The sequence below is a fragment of the Dendrobium catenatum genome, unplaced genomic scaffold (genome assembly GCF_001605985.2).
Source record: "Dendrobium catenatum unplaced genomic scaffold, ASM160598v2 fragScaff_scaffold_586, whole genome shotgun sequence".
Lineage (NCBI taxonomy): Eukaryota > Viridiplantae > Streptophyta > Magnoliopsida > Asparagales > Orchidaceae > Dendrobium > Dendrobium catenatum.
The window spans coordinates 365,378-378,733 of NW_021319048.1; the positions used below are offsets into that span (position 1 = coordinate 365,378).

A 13,356-nucleotide genomic window follows, 5' to 3' on the forward strand; every position below is an offset into this window, starting at 1 on the left:
CCGATCCAATTCTCAAGTACTTTCACAGCCATGGAAAGCTGATACTATACCTCCTCCCAAAAATGGCGTCTTTTCATCTAAATCTATCCCCGACTCCTCTCCTGCCCATTACCAGGCCTTCACAAGGTTCCATCCGCAAGCCCCCAGTACAGCTCTCTTCCACTCTCCTGTCTCCCTCGTCTCTTCTCTCAAAGCTCGAGCCTCCTCCGGTCCTAGAACCTCTCCACGATAAGTCTCCGGCGTCGCAAGATAAGCATGCCACGCCGCCGCTGCGGCCGCGGACACCGCCGCCGACGCCCCACGGGCGTAAGAACGACTTCTACCTCAACCTTGGCGTCGCCGTCCGCACCCTCCGCGATGATCTCCCTTCCCTCTTCTCCAAAGACCTCAATTACGACATCTACAGGTCCGTTTCTGAAACCCTAATCCCACTCAAATCTCGTTTCTTGTTGTTTATAACTTGATGAATTTTGATATTTCAGAGAAGACATCACTTTCATCGACCCTCTGAATACGTTTCAAGGGATGAGTAACTATCGGCTCATCTTCTGGGCTCTAAGATTCCATGGACGGATTCTCTTCAGAGAGATTAGGGTCGAGGTGTTCCGGGTATGGCAACCCTCGGAAAATTCGATTTGGATTAGATGGGAGATGCAGGGAGTTCCTCGCGTGCCATGGGGGGCCAAGGGGCGGTTCCAGGGGACTTCAAGATACAAAGTTGATCGGAACGGGAAGATTTATGAGCACAAGGTAGACAATCTAGCATTCAATTTTCCGCAAACTATGGCAAGACCAGCAACCGTGTTGGACTTTGTGGGTGCAACTTGTCCTCCCAGTCCCAACTTAACGTTTTGGGGAGATCCGTATGAGGAATTGGCTTCATGCTCATGGCTTGAGCTTTACAGGGCAGTGAGGGGGACTTTAGTTCAGGAAGAGCAGTTTCTGGTTCGTCCAGGGCTTGATAGCTTGGTCGGTTGTGCGTAGGATAGTTGGGAGGAATGGAGGAGGATGGTTATAGGAAGCATCAAGGGGGAATGTTCCGGTGAGTCTACTTGGCATAATTCCAGTGTTATTTCTACAGATATGTTATATACATAAGCTCCGATTCTTGTAGCTACTGTTTTATTTCTAATAAATTACAGAGCGAGATAGATGTTGCATTATAATGAGAAAGCTCCATGCTTTCCTTTTTCTTTGAGGGTTCATTTGCCATGGCTTTTTTATTGCTTCTTAAAGCAGAGAAAGTTGTTTTTCCTGTTTAAATTTTGCTCAAATCCTGCATACAAACTGCCCATTAATTTAAGGCTTGATGTCATCAATACCAAACTAACCTAGTAAATCCTTTTTTCCTCTGCTATTATCTTCTTCTTGAGCAATACTCTAGTTATTCTTTTTTGACATTTAATTCTTTCAAATAAGTTTTATCCATCTTATTGGTGTATTTTCTATCTTTCATCATTTATACTTAAATGATCTAAGTCTATTTCTTGCTATGGTATCTTTAACAAAGTCTTAGTTCTAAGACATCTTTAATATAGACGTTTTTTAATTTATCATTTGTAGTTTGTTACAGTTAATTAGTTATCATTTACATTTAATAATTTAGAAATTAAAGCATAGGAAAGAATTTTCGCATACCCTTTAAATGCATAGACAGAGTTCCAAATGATTGAAACTTGATCTTATTCTTTTTTCACCTAGATACAAACTAGGCAAATGACATATATATAGACACTGATATAGTGTCTTGCGGATTAACTAACTAAAATTAGACCAATCATAATAATCTTCACCTTATTCTAATTTTACAATTAATATGAAAGAAAAAATCATTGCCTCAAAGATTTAAATAGATCTTTATCGAGAATAGGAAATCCTTAATTTGCATCTCCGCCATAGACCACACAGTCATCCAAGGATCCAGCCCGCGCGCGAGCCTCCCTGTGCCCTGCATGACTAGCTGCCGATATCGCCGCTCCTGCCTGCATGAACGTCATCCCACCATCATTCCCCACACCAGCTCGAATCCCCTGCACGCCGCTCTGAGCCACCCTACTAGAGCCAGCCTAAGTTCACACGCGATGCCTGCCTGCGCGTCTGCTCGCTTTCGTATGATTCGACAACAGGCTACGATTCCGCCTCTCGCAGTCTTACGAACCTGGTCCCCACTCCGCCTGTCTTGCTTGCTGCGCCTCCCGATCTCGGCAATAGGCTCCCGCGATCAGGCCTGTGGCTCGCCTTGCCACGTCTCCTTCCTCCCATGCCCGTGACACCAACCTCGCGTCTGAACTCGCACACCCTGCGCGTGTTCGCCCCGCGCCCTGTGTGAATTTCTCCGACTGAACGCCTGAGCCGTGCGACCACCTCCTGCTTCTTGATCATAAGAATACCTTCCTCCTCTTCCTCGTGATCACCTCCACCAATCTCTGAACCAATTTGTTGAGATTCTTGAGAGGAAGATGAATCTTCTTGGATGAGAAGGAGAGAGGGAGAAATGGAAGAGCAGACAATATTTTCTTGGAGAGGGAAAAATTGAACTTGATCTTATTCCTTTTTCCCTTGATACAAATTAGGCAAACGAAATATATATAGACACTAGTATGATGTCTTGCATATTAACTAACTAAAATTGAACCAATCCTAACCGATATTATTATCATCATCAATAGGCTGTATCCAAATATTGAGATCTCTCCATACCAACTATGTCAAGTTGAGATTTTTAATGCTGATATTGTTAGATTGGTATGTTCTCATCAAACGGATTGAGCTTTTTGGTTGAACAGGTTTATAAACTGTGTCATGTGTTCGTTGATGATTGTCTTAGTTCCCCAATGAAGTAAAATTAGACCATGGCTTGAACTGTGCAAAAAGATTGTGGAGTTGGGTTCTTGAACATATAATAACTTGGTGGGGGATTTGAATATTATGGTGAGAACTCAAACAAATGATGCAGCAAGTCGTGTTGATGTGTGCATTAGAGCAATCAGCTTAGAAATTGAGCTTTTATATGAATCTTCGTTCATTTTTGTTTTGTTTGATTATATGAAAATTTCAGGGTCTGTATGCACACGCCTAATATATTACCTATCCTCAACAGTTTCGTTTGTACTTAGGTCTCTATCCTACTGTATATTGCGAAGAAAATTCTCTGAAGATGGCCTGTGAATTTCTCTATTCCTGTGGTATTTTCCTTCCCATGACTCTGTTGATTGGATCCTGTGTTTCCATTGACTTCTCTATGAAACAGTTTTTTTGATTGGATCTTTCCCCCAACTCTATTTATTAAGGCTTCGTTTGGAACAGTTTTTTTATTGCTTCTTGAAATAGTTTTTTTGTTTAAAAATTAAAAGTTTTATACTAAAAAGCTGGTTTAAGAAGCATTAAAAAAGCCATCCCAAACGAAGTCTTAAGTTTTGTGTTCTTGCGTTGCTTTTGGTTAAACAGTTATGATGGCTTCTCCTCATAGTTTTTCTACTAAATGACTTCTCAAACGAAGACTTGGGCTTCATTTGAGACATCTTTCTTAATACTTTTTAAAGTAGCTTTTTTGTACAAAAAATTATTGAACTGAAAATTTGTACATAAAAGATGCTTTAGAAAAAAATTGAGAAATTGTCCCAAATTAAGCCTTAATGAATTGTAACATCTTCCTATTTTTGTGTGTGACAAAAGGCTTCGTTTGAGATAGTCTTTGGCCACTGTTTTTTTGTTGCTTCCAAGAAATTTTTATTTTAAAAAACTGCTTTCTAAAGCAGTAAGAAATATATCTCGAACAAAGCCAAAATGTTGCAACTCCTTATCAAGCGCGGCTCCTCTATTATCTACAATTGATTTAGGCTAGTTTTTTTTTTTTATTACTTTTATGATCATAAATAGGATTTGAGGTATACATAAACTCAATTAATTTAAGTTTTATTTTAGGCATTTGCCTTATGCACCTTGAGGCATATAGTCTCAGGTTTTGTTTGGAGCGGCTTTCTTATTACTTCTTAAAACAACTTTTTAGTACAAAAATTAAAAATTTTCTATTAAAAAGTTGCTTTAAGATACAGTAAGAAAGCCTTCTCAAACAAAATCTTAGTGTCCTGATCAAGGTTCTAATTGTCAAAGGCGTGTTCAATGAGATTGAAATAAATTGAGCCTACAGGTGGAATCCATTTGGATTCACAAGTCATAATTCCTTCAGCTGAGGTTTGCTTGCGCACTCCACAATCCACATTACAGAGTAGTTTGGTCTGTATAGAGAATTATTCCATTAAGGCTTCGTTTGGGACGGCTTTTTCACTGCTTCTTAAAGCAGCTTTCTAGTACAAAAATTAAAAATTTTGTACTAGAAAGCTGATTTAAGAAGTAGTAAAAAAGCCACCCCAAACGAAGCCTAAGTCAACATATCCGACAAGGCATTAGATGGAAAATGATTTCATTGGAATTTTTAGTAATGAGTGCAAACACCGATTACTTCAAAAATACCCTCCTTTTTTTTTCCTTGCATTGCCATTTTTAAAATTTTTTCTAATAAAGATTTAGGCTTTGTTTGAGACAAAGTTTTCACTGTTTTTTTAAATAATTTTTTAGAACAAAATTTTTTTGAATTAGAAATTTTATTCTAAAAAGTTCTTTTAAAAAATAATAATAAAACTGTCTCAAATAAAGCCTTAAATTATAGAGGTAATATAAAAAACTTACTAATAAGAGAAATATATGCAATTTCTCCTCTTGAATCTTCATATTTTAAAATAATTATATATTTATTTCATTGTCAACACTATAAAATTGTCCATATAAGTATATTTAATTAGACAAGTGTTCATCCAAAAGTTCGCCATATGTTTGTGCTTTTTTACAATCTTCGTAGTAGTGATAGCTTGTTCAGCAGTTGTTGTGGCAATTGATAATATCAGAGCAAGTTTTACCAGTAAATATACTAATTTTGATCTTATGTTAATGATAAAGTTCTCAGGCTGACTGCCTAATATAATAAACTTTATCACAAAAAATTATATTACTGGATACCAACAAAGCTTTACCACAAAAATTATATTTTAGTAGTTAAAAGTTAAAACTTGAGTTTTAAATTAAAAATAGATTTATAATGCGATGTTTAGAACTTCAATAGTCAATTTGGGGCTTTTTTTGTAGTTTTTTTTGCTCATGAAGTTGTCATAATGCTATTTTGTTAAAATTTTATTGTTACTTTTTCAAAAAAAATGTGGTGAGAAATACTTTTTGCAATCAAATTTACTAATGTGTGGTAGTTATAAGAAAATTGTCATTTAATTTTTCAAAAGATAAGTAGTCTATAATTTTTATAACAACTTTTAAAATTTTATTTTTCCTATAATGATTTTATAGTTACTTTCATAGAAAATTGCAGCATTCCTAAATGGACTGCAAATCGCATGGCTCACATGACTAGCGAATTGATGGATGTATTCTCAAAAAATTATCTTGATTAGGCACGAATCTCGAGGCAAAATCGAACCGGAAACTTCAAGAATTAAATCCGGGAGCATCTAAACTCCAATTTCAGCAAACTTATAGTAAACTGAGCGTCTCGGAAATAAGAACCCAATGACACCAAATTCAACTCAATCCGAGCCCAAATGAGTCCAAATCAAGGACCCGAAGTGCTGTTGAAAAGTTTGTACCACAATTTGAGTTGCCAAAAGATCTCCGAACTTAATGAGCTTATAGTCAAATCGAGCGGCTCGACGAGAGGAATCCAACGAGCCCAAGATCGCCGAATTCCGACATCATTAAGACCTTCAAATGTCTGATGAACGGTGCACGATCAAAGAATTCAACATCAGCCGTCCATTCGACCACTCCCTATTTGCCCCTGATCTCACCCCTATTTACAAGCTATGCCACTCCAGGAAATCTATAAATAGACCCATCATTTCTCATGAGAGGGGACCCGAGCAAGAAGAAGAGAAGAAGAAGAGAAGAGAGAAGAGAAGGATATGAGGGAATAACTCCTCATCAACCACCGCCGGAGTTCTGCCCTATGCCGGAGTGACGCCAGAATTCTTCGGGATGCCCGAGTGACGCCGGAATTCTTTACAAGTGACGCCGGAATTCTGTCCGACGCCAGAATTCTACTGGACTTGCAAACGACGTCAAAATTCTGCTCAACTTCGGAACGACGCCGGAACTCTCCTCGACGTTGTAATTGATTTTCAATCCTAAAGAGATTCATTGTAATCTGATCGTCTTAAATTTTAAGGACGAGTCAGCCTCTTGTACGTCAAGCGAATACTAGTGGAACTATTTCTACTGGGCGTGGCCCCTTGGAGTTTCCCCCTTCAAGGTTTTCCACGTAAAAATCTTGGTGTTGCTATTTCTCCTCTTTTTGTGCACTAGATATTCGTACAACGCTGAGACGGAAGTGTTTTAACTCTATCGCCGCATATATTCTAGTCCGCAACATTATTCATAAGATGAAAAGTATCACAATTTTACATGAAATTAAATAGAATATAAAAAAATTAAAAATATTGTTGAAAATTATAAGTTACACTGCATGTTGGAAATGTTAAAAATAAAAATGCGATTATAAATTTGTAATAGTAATATATAGAAAAGCAAAGCATAAAAATATTGAGATTAATAGTGTTAGTGATAGGGTGACTCTTAATAAGGGCATTTTAATTATGATTAGTACTTAAAACTCTTCAAGATTTGGTTAACGCCTACACTATAATATATACTCAAGAAAAACAATGAATATTTATTGCAGATGAATGGGCATAGTAGGAGGGGCAATGTGGTCATTCACAAATTAATATGAAATACAATGGAAAAAGCTATTGTTGATTTTTCAATGGCTTATAAATTATAATCATGTAGTAATTAACACATTTTTGGAAATTAGAGAAGCACAATTTATTTGCAAAAGAGAAGCTACCAAATCACAAATTGATTTTTCGGAAAAAAAAAAACGATAATCTCTTGACTAACATTATAGGAGAAATTTAACTCTAATAGAGTATTAGTCATGAATGTATATCTTATCTTTATAAAAAAGCATTCAAAATAAATATTTATTCATGAATAAGTTAATAAAAATTGAAATATGTGAAATTATTTTATTAAGGTCTTTTTAGGTTCTAAATTTGAATATTAGAGATGAACTATGAAAACAATAACAAGAAGAAGAAGCGGAAGTCTTTATCCCCCTAAGTGATGTCAGTTATGTAAATTATTTTTCTCTGTTTTGTCATATTAAGAGTCAAATTCTCATTTAAATCTTCTAAAAAAAGGTCATTATAGTATTTTCTAATCAAGCCTTTTTAGTTCTATCTTTCATAATATATATTCTCTTCTAATAAGGTCATCAGAAGGTTGATATTTTATGTGAACAAATCATCTAAGGTGACTTTCTCCGATCTTATTTGTCCCTAAAGCTACTCCAACATTTCACGTATTAGTGATAAATTATGAAATAAGAATAAATTTAGAAGTCTTAGTTAATGGCTCTATTTCTTCTTCATACATTAAGATTTTGTTTGAGAATGTTTTCTTATTGCTTTTTAAAATATTTTTTTAGTACAAAAATTACTTGAATTAAAATTTTTTATATTAAAAAATTGCTTTGGAAAGAAATGATAAATTTTTTTGGAACTAAAAGAGAAAGAGAAAGGAAATCACTTTAGAGGATATTTGGAGATTCACTTTATTTGCAAAATTATTTATTCAAACTTACCCAAAAATATATTATTTTTGAGTTATTTGCTTTGCCAATGTTACCATCGACTTTCCACAAAGCCTATGGAAAAGTTCAGTTTTGCCAAAGGTTTTTTAATTTTTAACCAATAAGAATTTTATATTTTAAAAAAGAAGTATATTTAATGATATATAATAAAAAGAGCAATAGGTCATGAACAAGACATATGAAGGTCCTACATAGCACTGTGGCGCCGAATCTAGAGCGTTGTGCTGCTCCACTCTCTGTCGTTTCTTCCAGCAAACTCTGTAGCTTCGAGACATTGAGTACACAACGCCAGGGCACTCCGATATACAAAATTGGTACACGCAAACCCAAACAGAGGGAGGACCCCCGAAAAAAATTTAAATTTATAGATTTTAAACCAGGAAGCTTTTCTCTAGTAAGATGTGAATACATACATTTATTAATCATATGGTCAAGCCTTCGATGCCAAATACCTCCATCAACATCTGAATCATCTACTCCAATAGAATTTGATCTTTTATTGATAACATGCATGGTGCATTTAATACTACCACGAGGTATAACAATAGCCTATTTTAGCAAGCTGACTCACAGAAACTAAACTCCTATTCAAATAGGAAACGTGCATAACATTCTTGAGTCTCCAAATTGACTCATCCTGCATTATGATATAAACATCACATTTTCCAACGATGTTTTAGAGCATGTTGTCTCTTAGATACACTTTATCCAAATCACCTTGTGTATAATTCTTGAATGCCTCCTTATTAGGACTTGCATTAAAAGAAACACGTGAATATACAACCCAATATTCAAAATTATTTAGAAATAAAATCAGAGAATCTTACTGATACTATTATGTAGATACATTTACAAAGTCATTTTTTTCTTGACCTCCACCACTGCCCTTCTTTGGAACTGTACAGTCCTTATTCAAGTGACCATTCTTTTCATAGCTCCAACACAACTTTTCCTCTACTTGAAGTAGACTTTCCTCTCCTTTATTTAGATCACCCTTACTAGGATTTCTCTCTAACCCATTTCCTCTTATTTCAACATTCAGAATAGAATTTGAAGATTCGCAGCTCTCCCTCTTATGAACCACCTCTTGTGAACCTCTTCATTAAGCACTAACCCCACAATGTCCTCATAGTTTAACTTTGAACTTCTTGAAGAGTTACTCACAACAATAACAAGCCCATCCTAGCTTTCTAACAATGAAGATAACAACAATAATGCTCTCACCTCATCATCAAACTCTATGCCAACTGAACACAACTGACTGATTCATTACAGTGTTCAAATTATTCAGGTGATATGCCATTAGAGTGTTGTCCAACATCTTCATGTTGAATAACATCTTCATAAAAAATACTTTATTTTAGGCTGATGGCTTCTTATTCATCTTAGTCAGTGTAGCCATGGGATCGACTCTCTTCTCATTTAAAATGTTGAATGCAACATATGAGAAAAGTGAAAGTTGAATCAAACATAGTGCAATCTAGTCAAGAAGCTCTACTCCTTTATAGTCATAGAATCAAGCTTCTTGGTGATTCCTTCCAATGGTATATACAACTTCTTATGATACAACAAATCTTCAATTTGCATACTCTAAAATGCGATGTTTGAACCGTTGAATTTCTCTATCGTGTACCTTAATATATTAGTCATTACTCTCACTCAAACCAAACAATCTCGCTCTTATATCAGTTGTTGGGGATGGAAGTAGACCAGGCGAAGAAACAAATAAGAAATTAAAAACATCATAAAGTAAAAGAACACCAGGATTTAATGTGGAAAAATTCAAAATTGGGAAAAACCCACGGAGCCACGCCACATCAAGAAATCCACTATAAAAATAGGGAGAAATAAGTACAAATCTTTCTTCTCTTTCACTCTCTTCTTGCATCTCTTCTCACATAAAAAACACAAGAGAAGGTCAAGCAAATAACACCAAGGGACGTCACTCTTCAGAAAAATGAGAAAGAAAACTGTCAAATCCTCTTTGTAGTGCAGCGACACCAATTTAGAGTGTTGCGGTGCTCAAACCTCTATCATCATGATGCTGTGGCACTCAAACCCGCTGCGCCGCAGCACTACATAGTGCTGTGGTGTTGAATCTAGAGTACCGGACACTCAGCTTTCTGCATTTATCTTAACAAACTCTACAACGCTGAGGCACTCGGGTACACAACGTCGAGGCGCTTTACAAAAAAAAATTCAAGTGCAAAGCACCTGAACCCAAGCAGGGGAGGACCCCTCGCACCTGCCTAGCGAGCATGACATATTGATCTGTGGTCTGAGACAATATTACGACCCGATTAATCTACGCAATTAGATTTCACGCTGACTTATAATTAAGAATAGAATTTCATAAATTGGCTCTCCATTTTTTTTTATTAAAGGTGAGTGGAAGAGGGCAAGATACTGAAAATTAGAATCATCTCATAAAAGGAATGCATTTGTTCCACACATTGCTTAGTAGAAAGAATATAAACATCTTTTGGGATGAGGATCCTTTGATTAGAGCAACTTGCTCATATCTAAGGCAAATGCTCTCCCTTGTCATACTCCTATGAAGCGAGTAATCTTCTTGATTTTTGTAACTCATCCAGATTTGCAAGAGGATATAAAAATTATTACTTTCCTAACTCATTCATTTCCACCGTTGTTCCACATGCACATAAACGGTCGCCTCCACCTGCACGTTAGACTCAATAACAACCATGTTATCTAACACGCTCCTCAAAGCATGTTTTGGGAATTCCGAACCGGTATTGAGCAGTGCATACTGCACATGATCGATCCGGTTCGGGAACAATAGAACCGGTTTGAAATCAACCGTCCACGTCGTCCCATTCCCCTGCACCGATGCCTTCGCCACCGTCGATCTCACTCGCATGTTATCCACCATGTTCCGCTCCACCATCACCTGATCAACGGCTGTAAACGCCTCGCCGGACTCATCCAGCCGCACGATATCAACACCTTCGCCGCCTAAGCCGGAAAACATGTTATCCACTATATTAACTCCCTTCATCACCCCCTTGACCGATTTAAGCACCACATTAGCATCCCCAAAGAAAAATGATCCGGACACGTAAAGCTGAACCGGGTCCTCCGACACGATATTGGTGTAATCCAAATAGCAGTTCACTATTCGTGTTTGAGTAAGACCTGACAATTTCAAATATATCCCTGTCCCACCAAAAGCAGCTGCCTTGTTGTAGCAATGAACGCCGGTGAGGATGTTGGCTTGGCCGGCGACTAATATGCCGATGGCTGCGGAGAATATGACAACATCAGTGACGATATTGTCGTTGCCGGTAAGGCGGATTCCGGTTCCGGTGAATTGTTTCTCGAGAGGATGGGCGCCGGCAGTGATGTGTTGGCCGATGAATGAATTAGTGATTAGAGTTTCATGGCCAGAGTGGATGAAAATTCCATCGGAAGTGAAGTGGATGATGTAGCAGTTGTTGATGGTGGTGCGAAGAGAATTTATGACGACGATTCCACCGCCGCGGTAGTTAGCATCAATCATGAGGCCGGAGAGGGTTACAAACTCGAAGTTGTATCTAGAATGTGTTGATTTTGATGAGTTGAAGCCGAGCTCAATCATATAGTGTTCGCATGGGAAGTCATTCGAGGCTCGAAGGGAGCCGCCATGGATCTAATTGAAAAAAAAAAGTTTGTCAAAATAATACATAATTAACAAGTCCACACAAAAATGCTAATTATCAATTATTCAATTTATTTTATAATTTTTTAATAATTCAGCTTTAATTATTATTATTAGAAAGCGTTAATAGTTATGATTGAAAATTGGGCTTATCCTTATTTATCACAAAAATAGATTAATTATCAATTAACTTCACTTGTTAATAATTGATTAATTATCATTTGACTCATAGCTCAATCCCTTAATTTGTCATTATATATATGAGAATAGTTTTATTGTTATTTTTTCTTCTTTAAAATTTTCAAAGAGAAGAATAAGTTATTTTTGCTGAACACCTTTTTATAAATAATAAATAAAAAATAAAAAATAAATTCAAAAGCTTGAAATTACTTTTTGTTAAAAGTTAGAACATTTTTTACATCACAAATAATAAAAATAATAAAATAATAATATAAATTATTTCAGAATAAATTTAAAATTGTTAAATTTTCTTTAAAATTAATATAAAATTAAATTATTATATATCTAAAATAGACTCAATTTTTTTCCAAATAATATCAAACATAGGAGTTATGCGCATCAATCACACTCTGAGGATGGTGGGATACAAAGATGAACGGCTGCGATTGGGTTGTACCTTAATGTTTCCAACAGGATTGGAGGGGAGTGTGAGAGGGCTACTGATGAGGTATGATCCGCCGCCGAGATTGAGCTCGGAGCCGCCGAGATCGGTGATTTCGGACATCAGACGGCGATCTTCCGGCGAGCCACAGGCGTCAGAAAGAGCTTGTTTAAATGCTTCTGTAGAATCGGCGATCCCCGTTGGATCGGCGCCGTAATCCATGACGTTATAGACGCGGGATCTCGACTGCGGCGAGGAGGAACTCTGCATCATCCAATTAATTTCAGGTGAAAAGTTAGATGAGTTTTAACGTGATCATAGAAGGATCGAGAGAGTGAGAGCGGATCAATTACAGGAGTAATGAGAGACAGCGCATTGCCGTCGGCGAGAGCGGACAAGATGCTTTCGGAGCGGTGGCGAGTGGTCTGCTGACGGCGGAGGAGATCGGCGGAAATGCTTAAGTTAGCAGTGACGATGTCGGAGACGGAGAATATTGCAGCGATGCCTAGGATGAACAGAAAGTGATGAGCCGGACGACCGCTCCGGAGCCGTCCGTTCAGTGCCATTCCGTTTCTCTCTTTTCCTCACTAGGTGCTCTGTTTCAGTTTGTGGAGAAACTAGAAAGGGAGGAGGAGCAGAGAAGATTGTGAGGAGAGGAAAGAGAGGAGGATGTCGGAGATGGAGGTGCCCAAATCCCGTCCAGTTGTAAAGCCCTTTTCGTGAGCCTCAATATCCATTCCATATGCATTCATCATCACTTATGCAAGATAAATTGAAGCTGGTGCGGAGCATGCCTGCTTGAAATTGTCATGAAGAAACGTAGCAAAAGTGGGATTTGGCCCAATAAGACCGTGGAAGGGTGAAAGATAGTTACCTTCACTGTGAGCGACACAAAGCTATAGTTATCTTCCACCCTTTCACCAAAAACAAGATTCTTGCTAGGGATAAGAGCACCCGCTAAACCTCATAGAAAAATAAATCGTATGTCTCCCCCTTTTGCGGATTTACATGATTTGGCCGAAGAAGCACGTGAAAGTGAGAAAGATAGTTACCTTCACAACAAGTGAGCTTATGTAATTGCTTCTTAATGTCATACCTCCTAATCCAGCAGGAAGGGAACATTGTCGAATGATTGAAGACGAATAGCAATGAAGGAAGAAGAAATAACAATGAGTTATTGCATGCTTCGCTCTCTAGCATGCATGATTTCCTTTTTTTGCTCAAAACAAGAGGGTTTATTTTACGTGGAAATTAGCTTGCAACAGGGGGGTTTAAAATTAAACATGTTGAATGGGCTGAGTTCGAGTTATGCAGATTCAGGTTAAGCCAGTTCCGAGTTTGAGTCAAATATTTTAACTT

At 37.3% G+C, this 13,356-nt stretch overlaps 2 protein-coding genes across 5 annotated transcripts; one reads left to right on the forward strand and one right to left on the reverse strand.

Moving 5' to 3' along the window:
- LOC110115306 lies at positions 1 to 3,260 on the forward strand. 4 transcript variants are annotated; one of them, XR_003700721.1, is made up of 3 exons: positions 1 to 406; positions 483 to 1,042; positions 3,101 to 3,260. XR_003700721.1 is itself a non-coding variant. In XM_020848498.2 (2 exons), the coding sequence occupies exons 1-2, from the start codon at positions 63 to 65 to the stop codon at positions 982 to 984; spliced, it is 846 nt and encodes a 281-aa protein (XP_020704157.1). In that variant the 5' UTR covers positions 2 to 62; the 3' UTR covers positions 985 to 1,192. The 4 variants fall into 4 exon arrangements, 1 of the variants encoding a protein (XP_020704157.1); XR_003700720.1 differs by having other exon boundaries at positions 3,117 to 3,260; XR_003700719.1 differs by lacking the exon at positions 3,101 to 3,260 and adding an exon at positions 2,787 to 2,866.
- Positions 3,261 to 10,352: 7,092 nt separating this feature from the next.
- On the reverse strand, positions 10,353 to 12,563 carry LOC110115317 (polygalacturonase QRT3-like). Its single transcript, XM_020848511.1, has 3 exons — positions 12,351 to 12,563; positions 12,013 to 12,261; positions 10,353 to 11,366 (listed from the first exon to the last, which is right to left on the reverse strand). Exons 1-3 carry the CDS (start codon positions 12,561 to 12,563, stop codon positions 10,353 to 10,355), a joined length of 1,476 nt encoding a protein of 491 aa, XP_020704170.1.
- Positions 12,564 to 13,356: the final 793 nt, after the last annotated feature.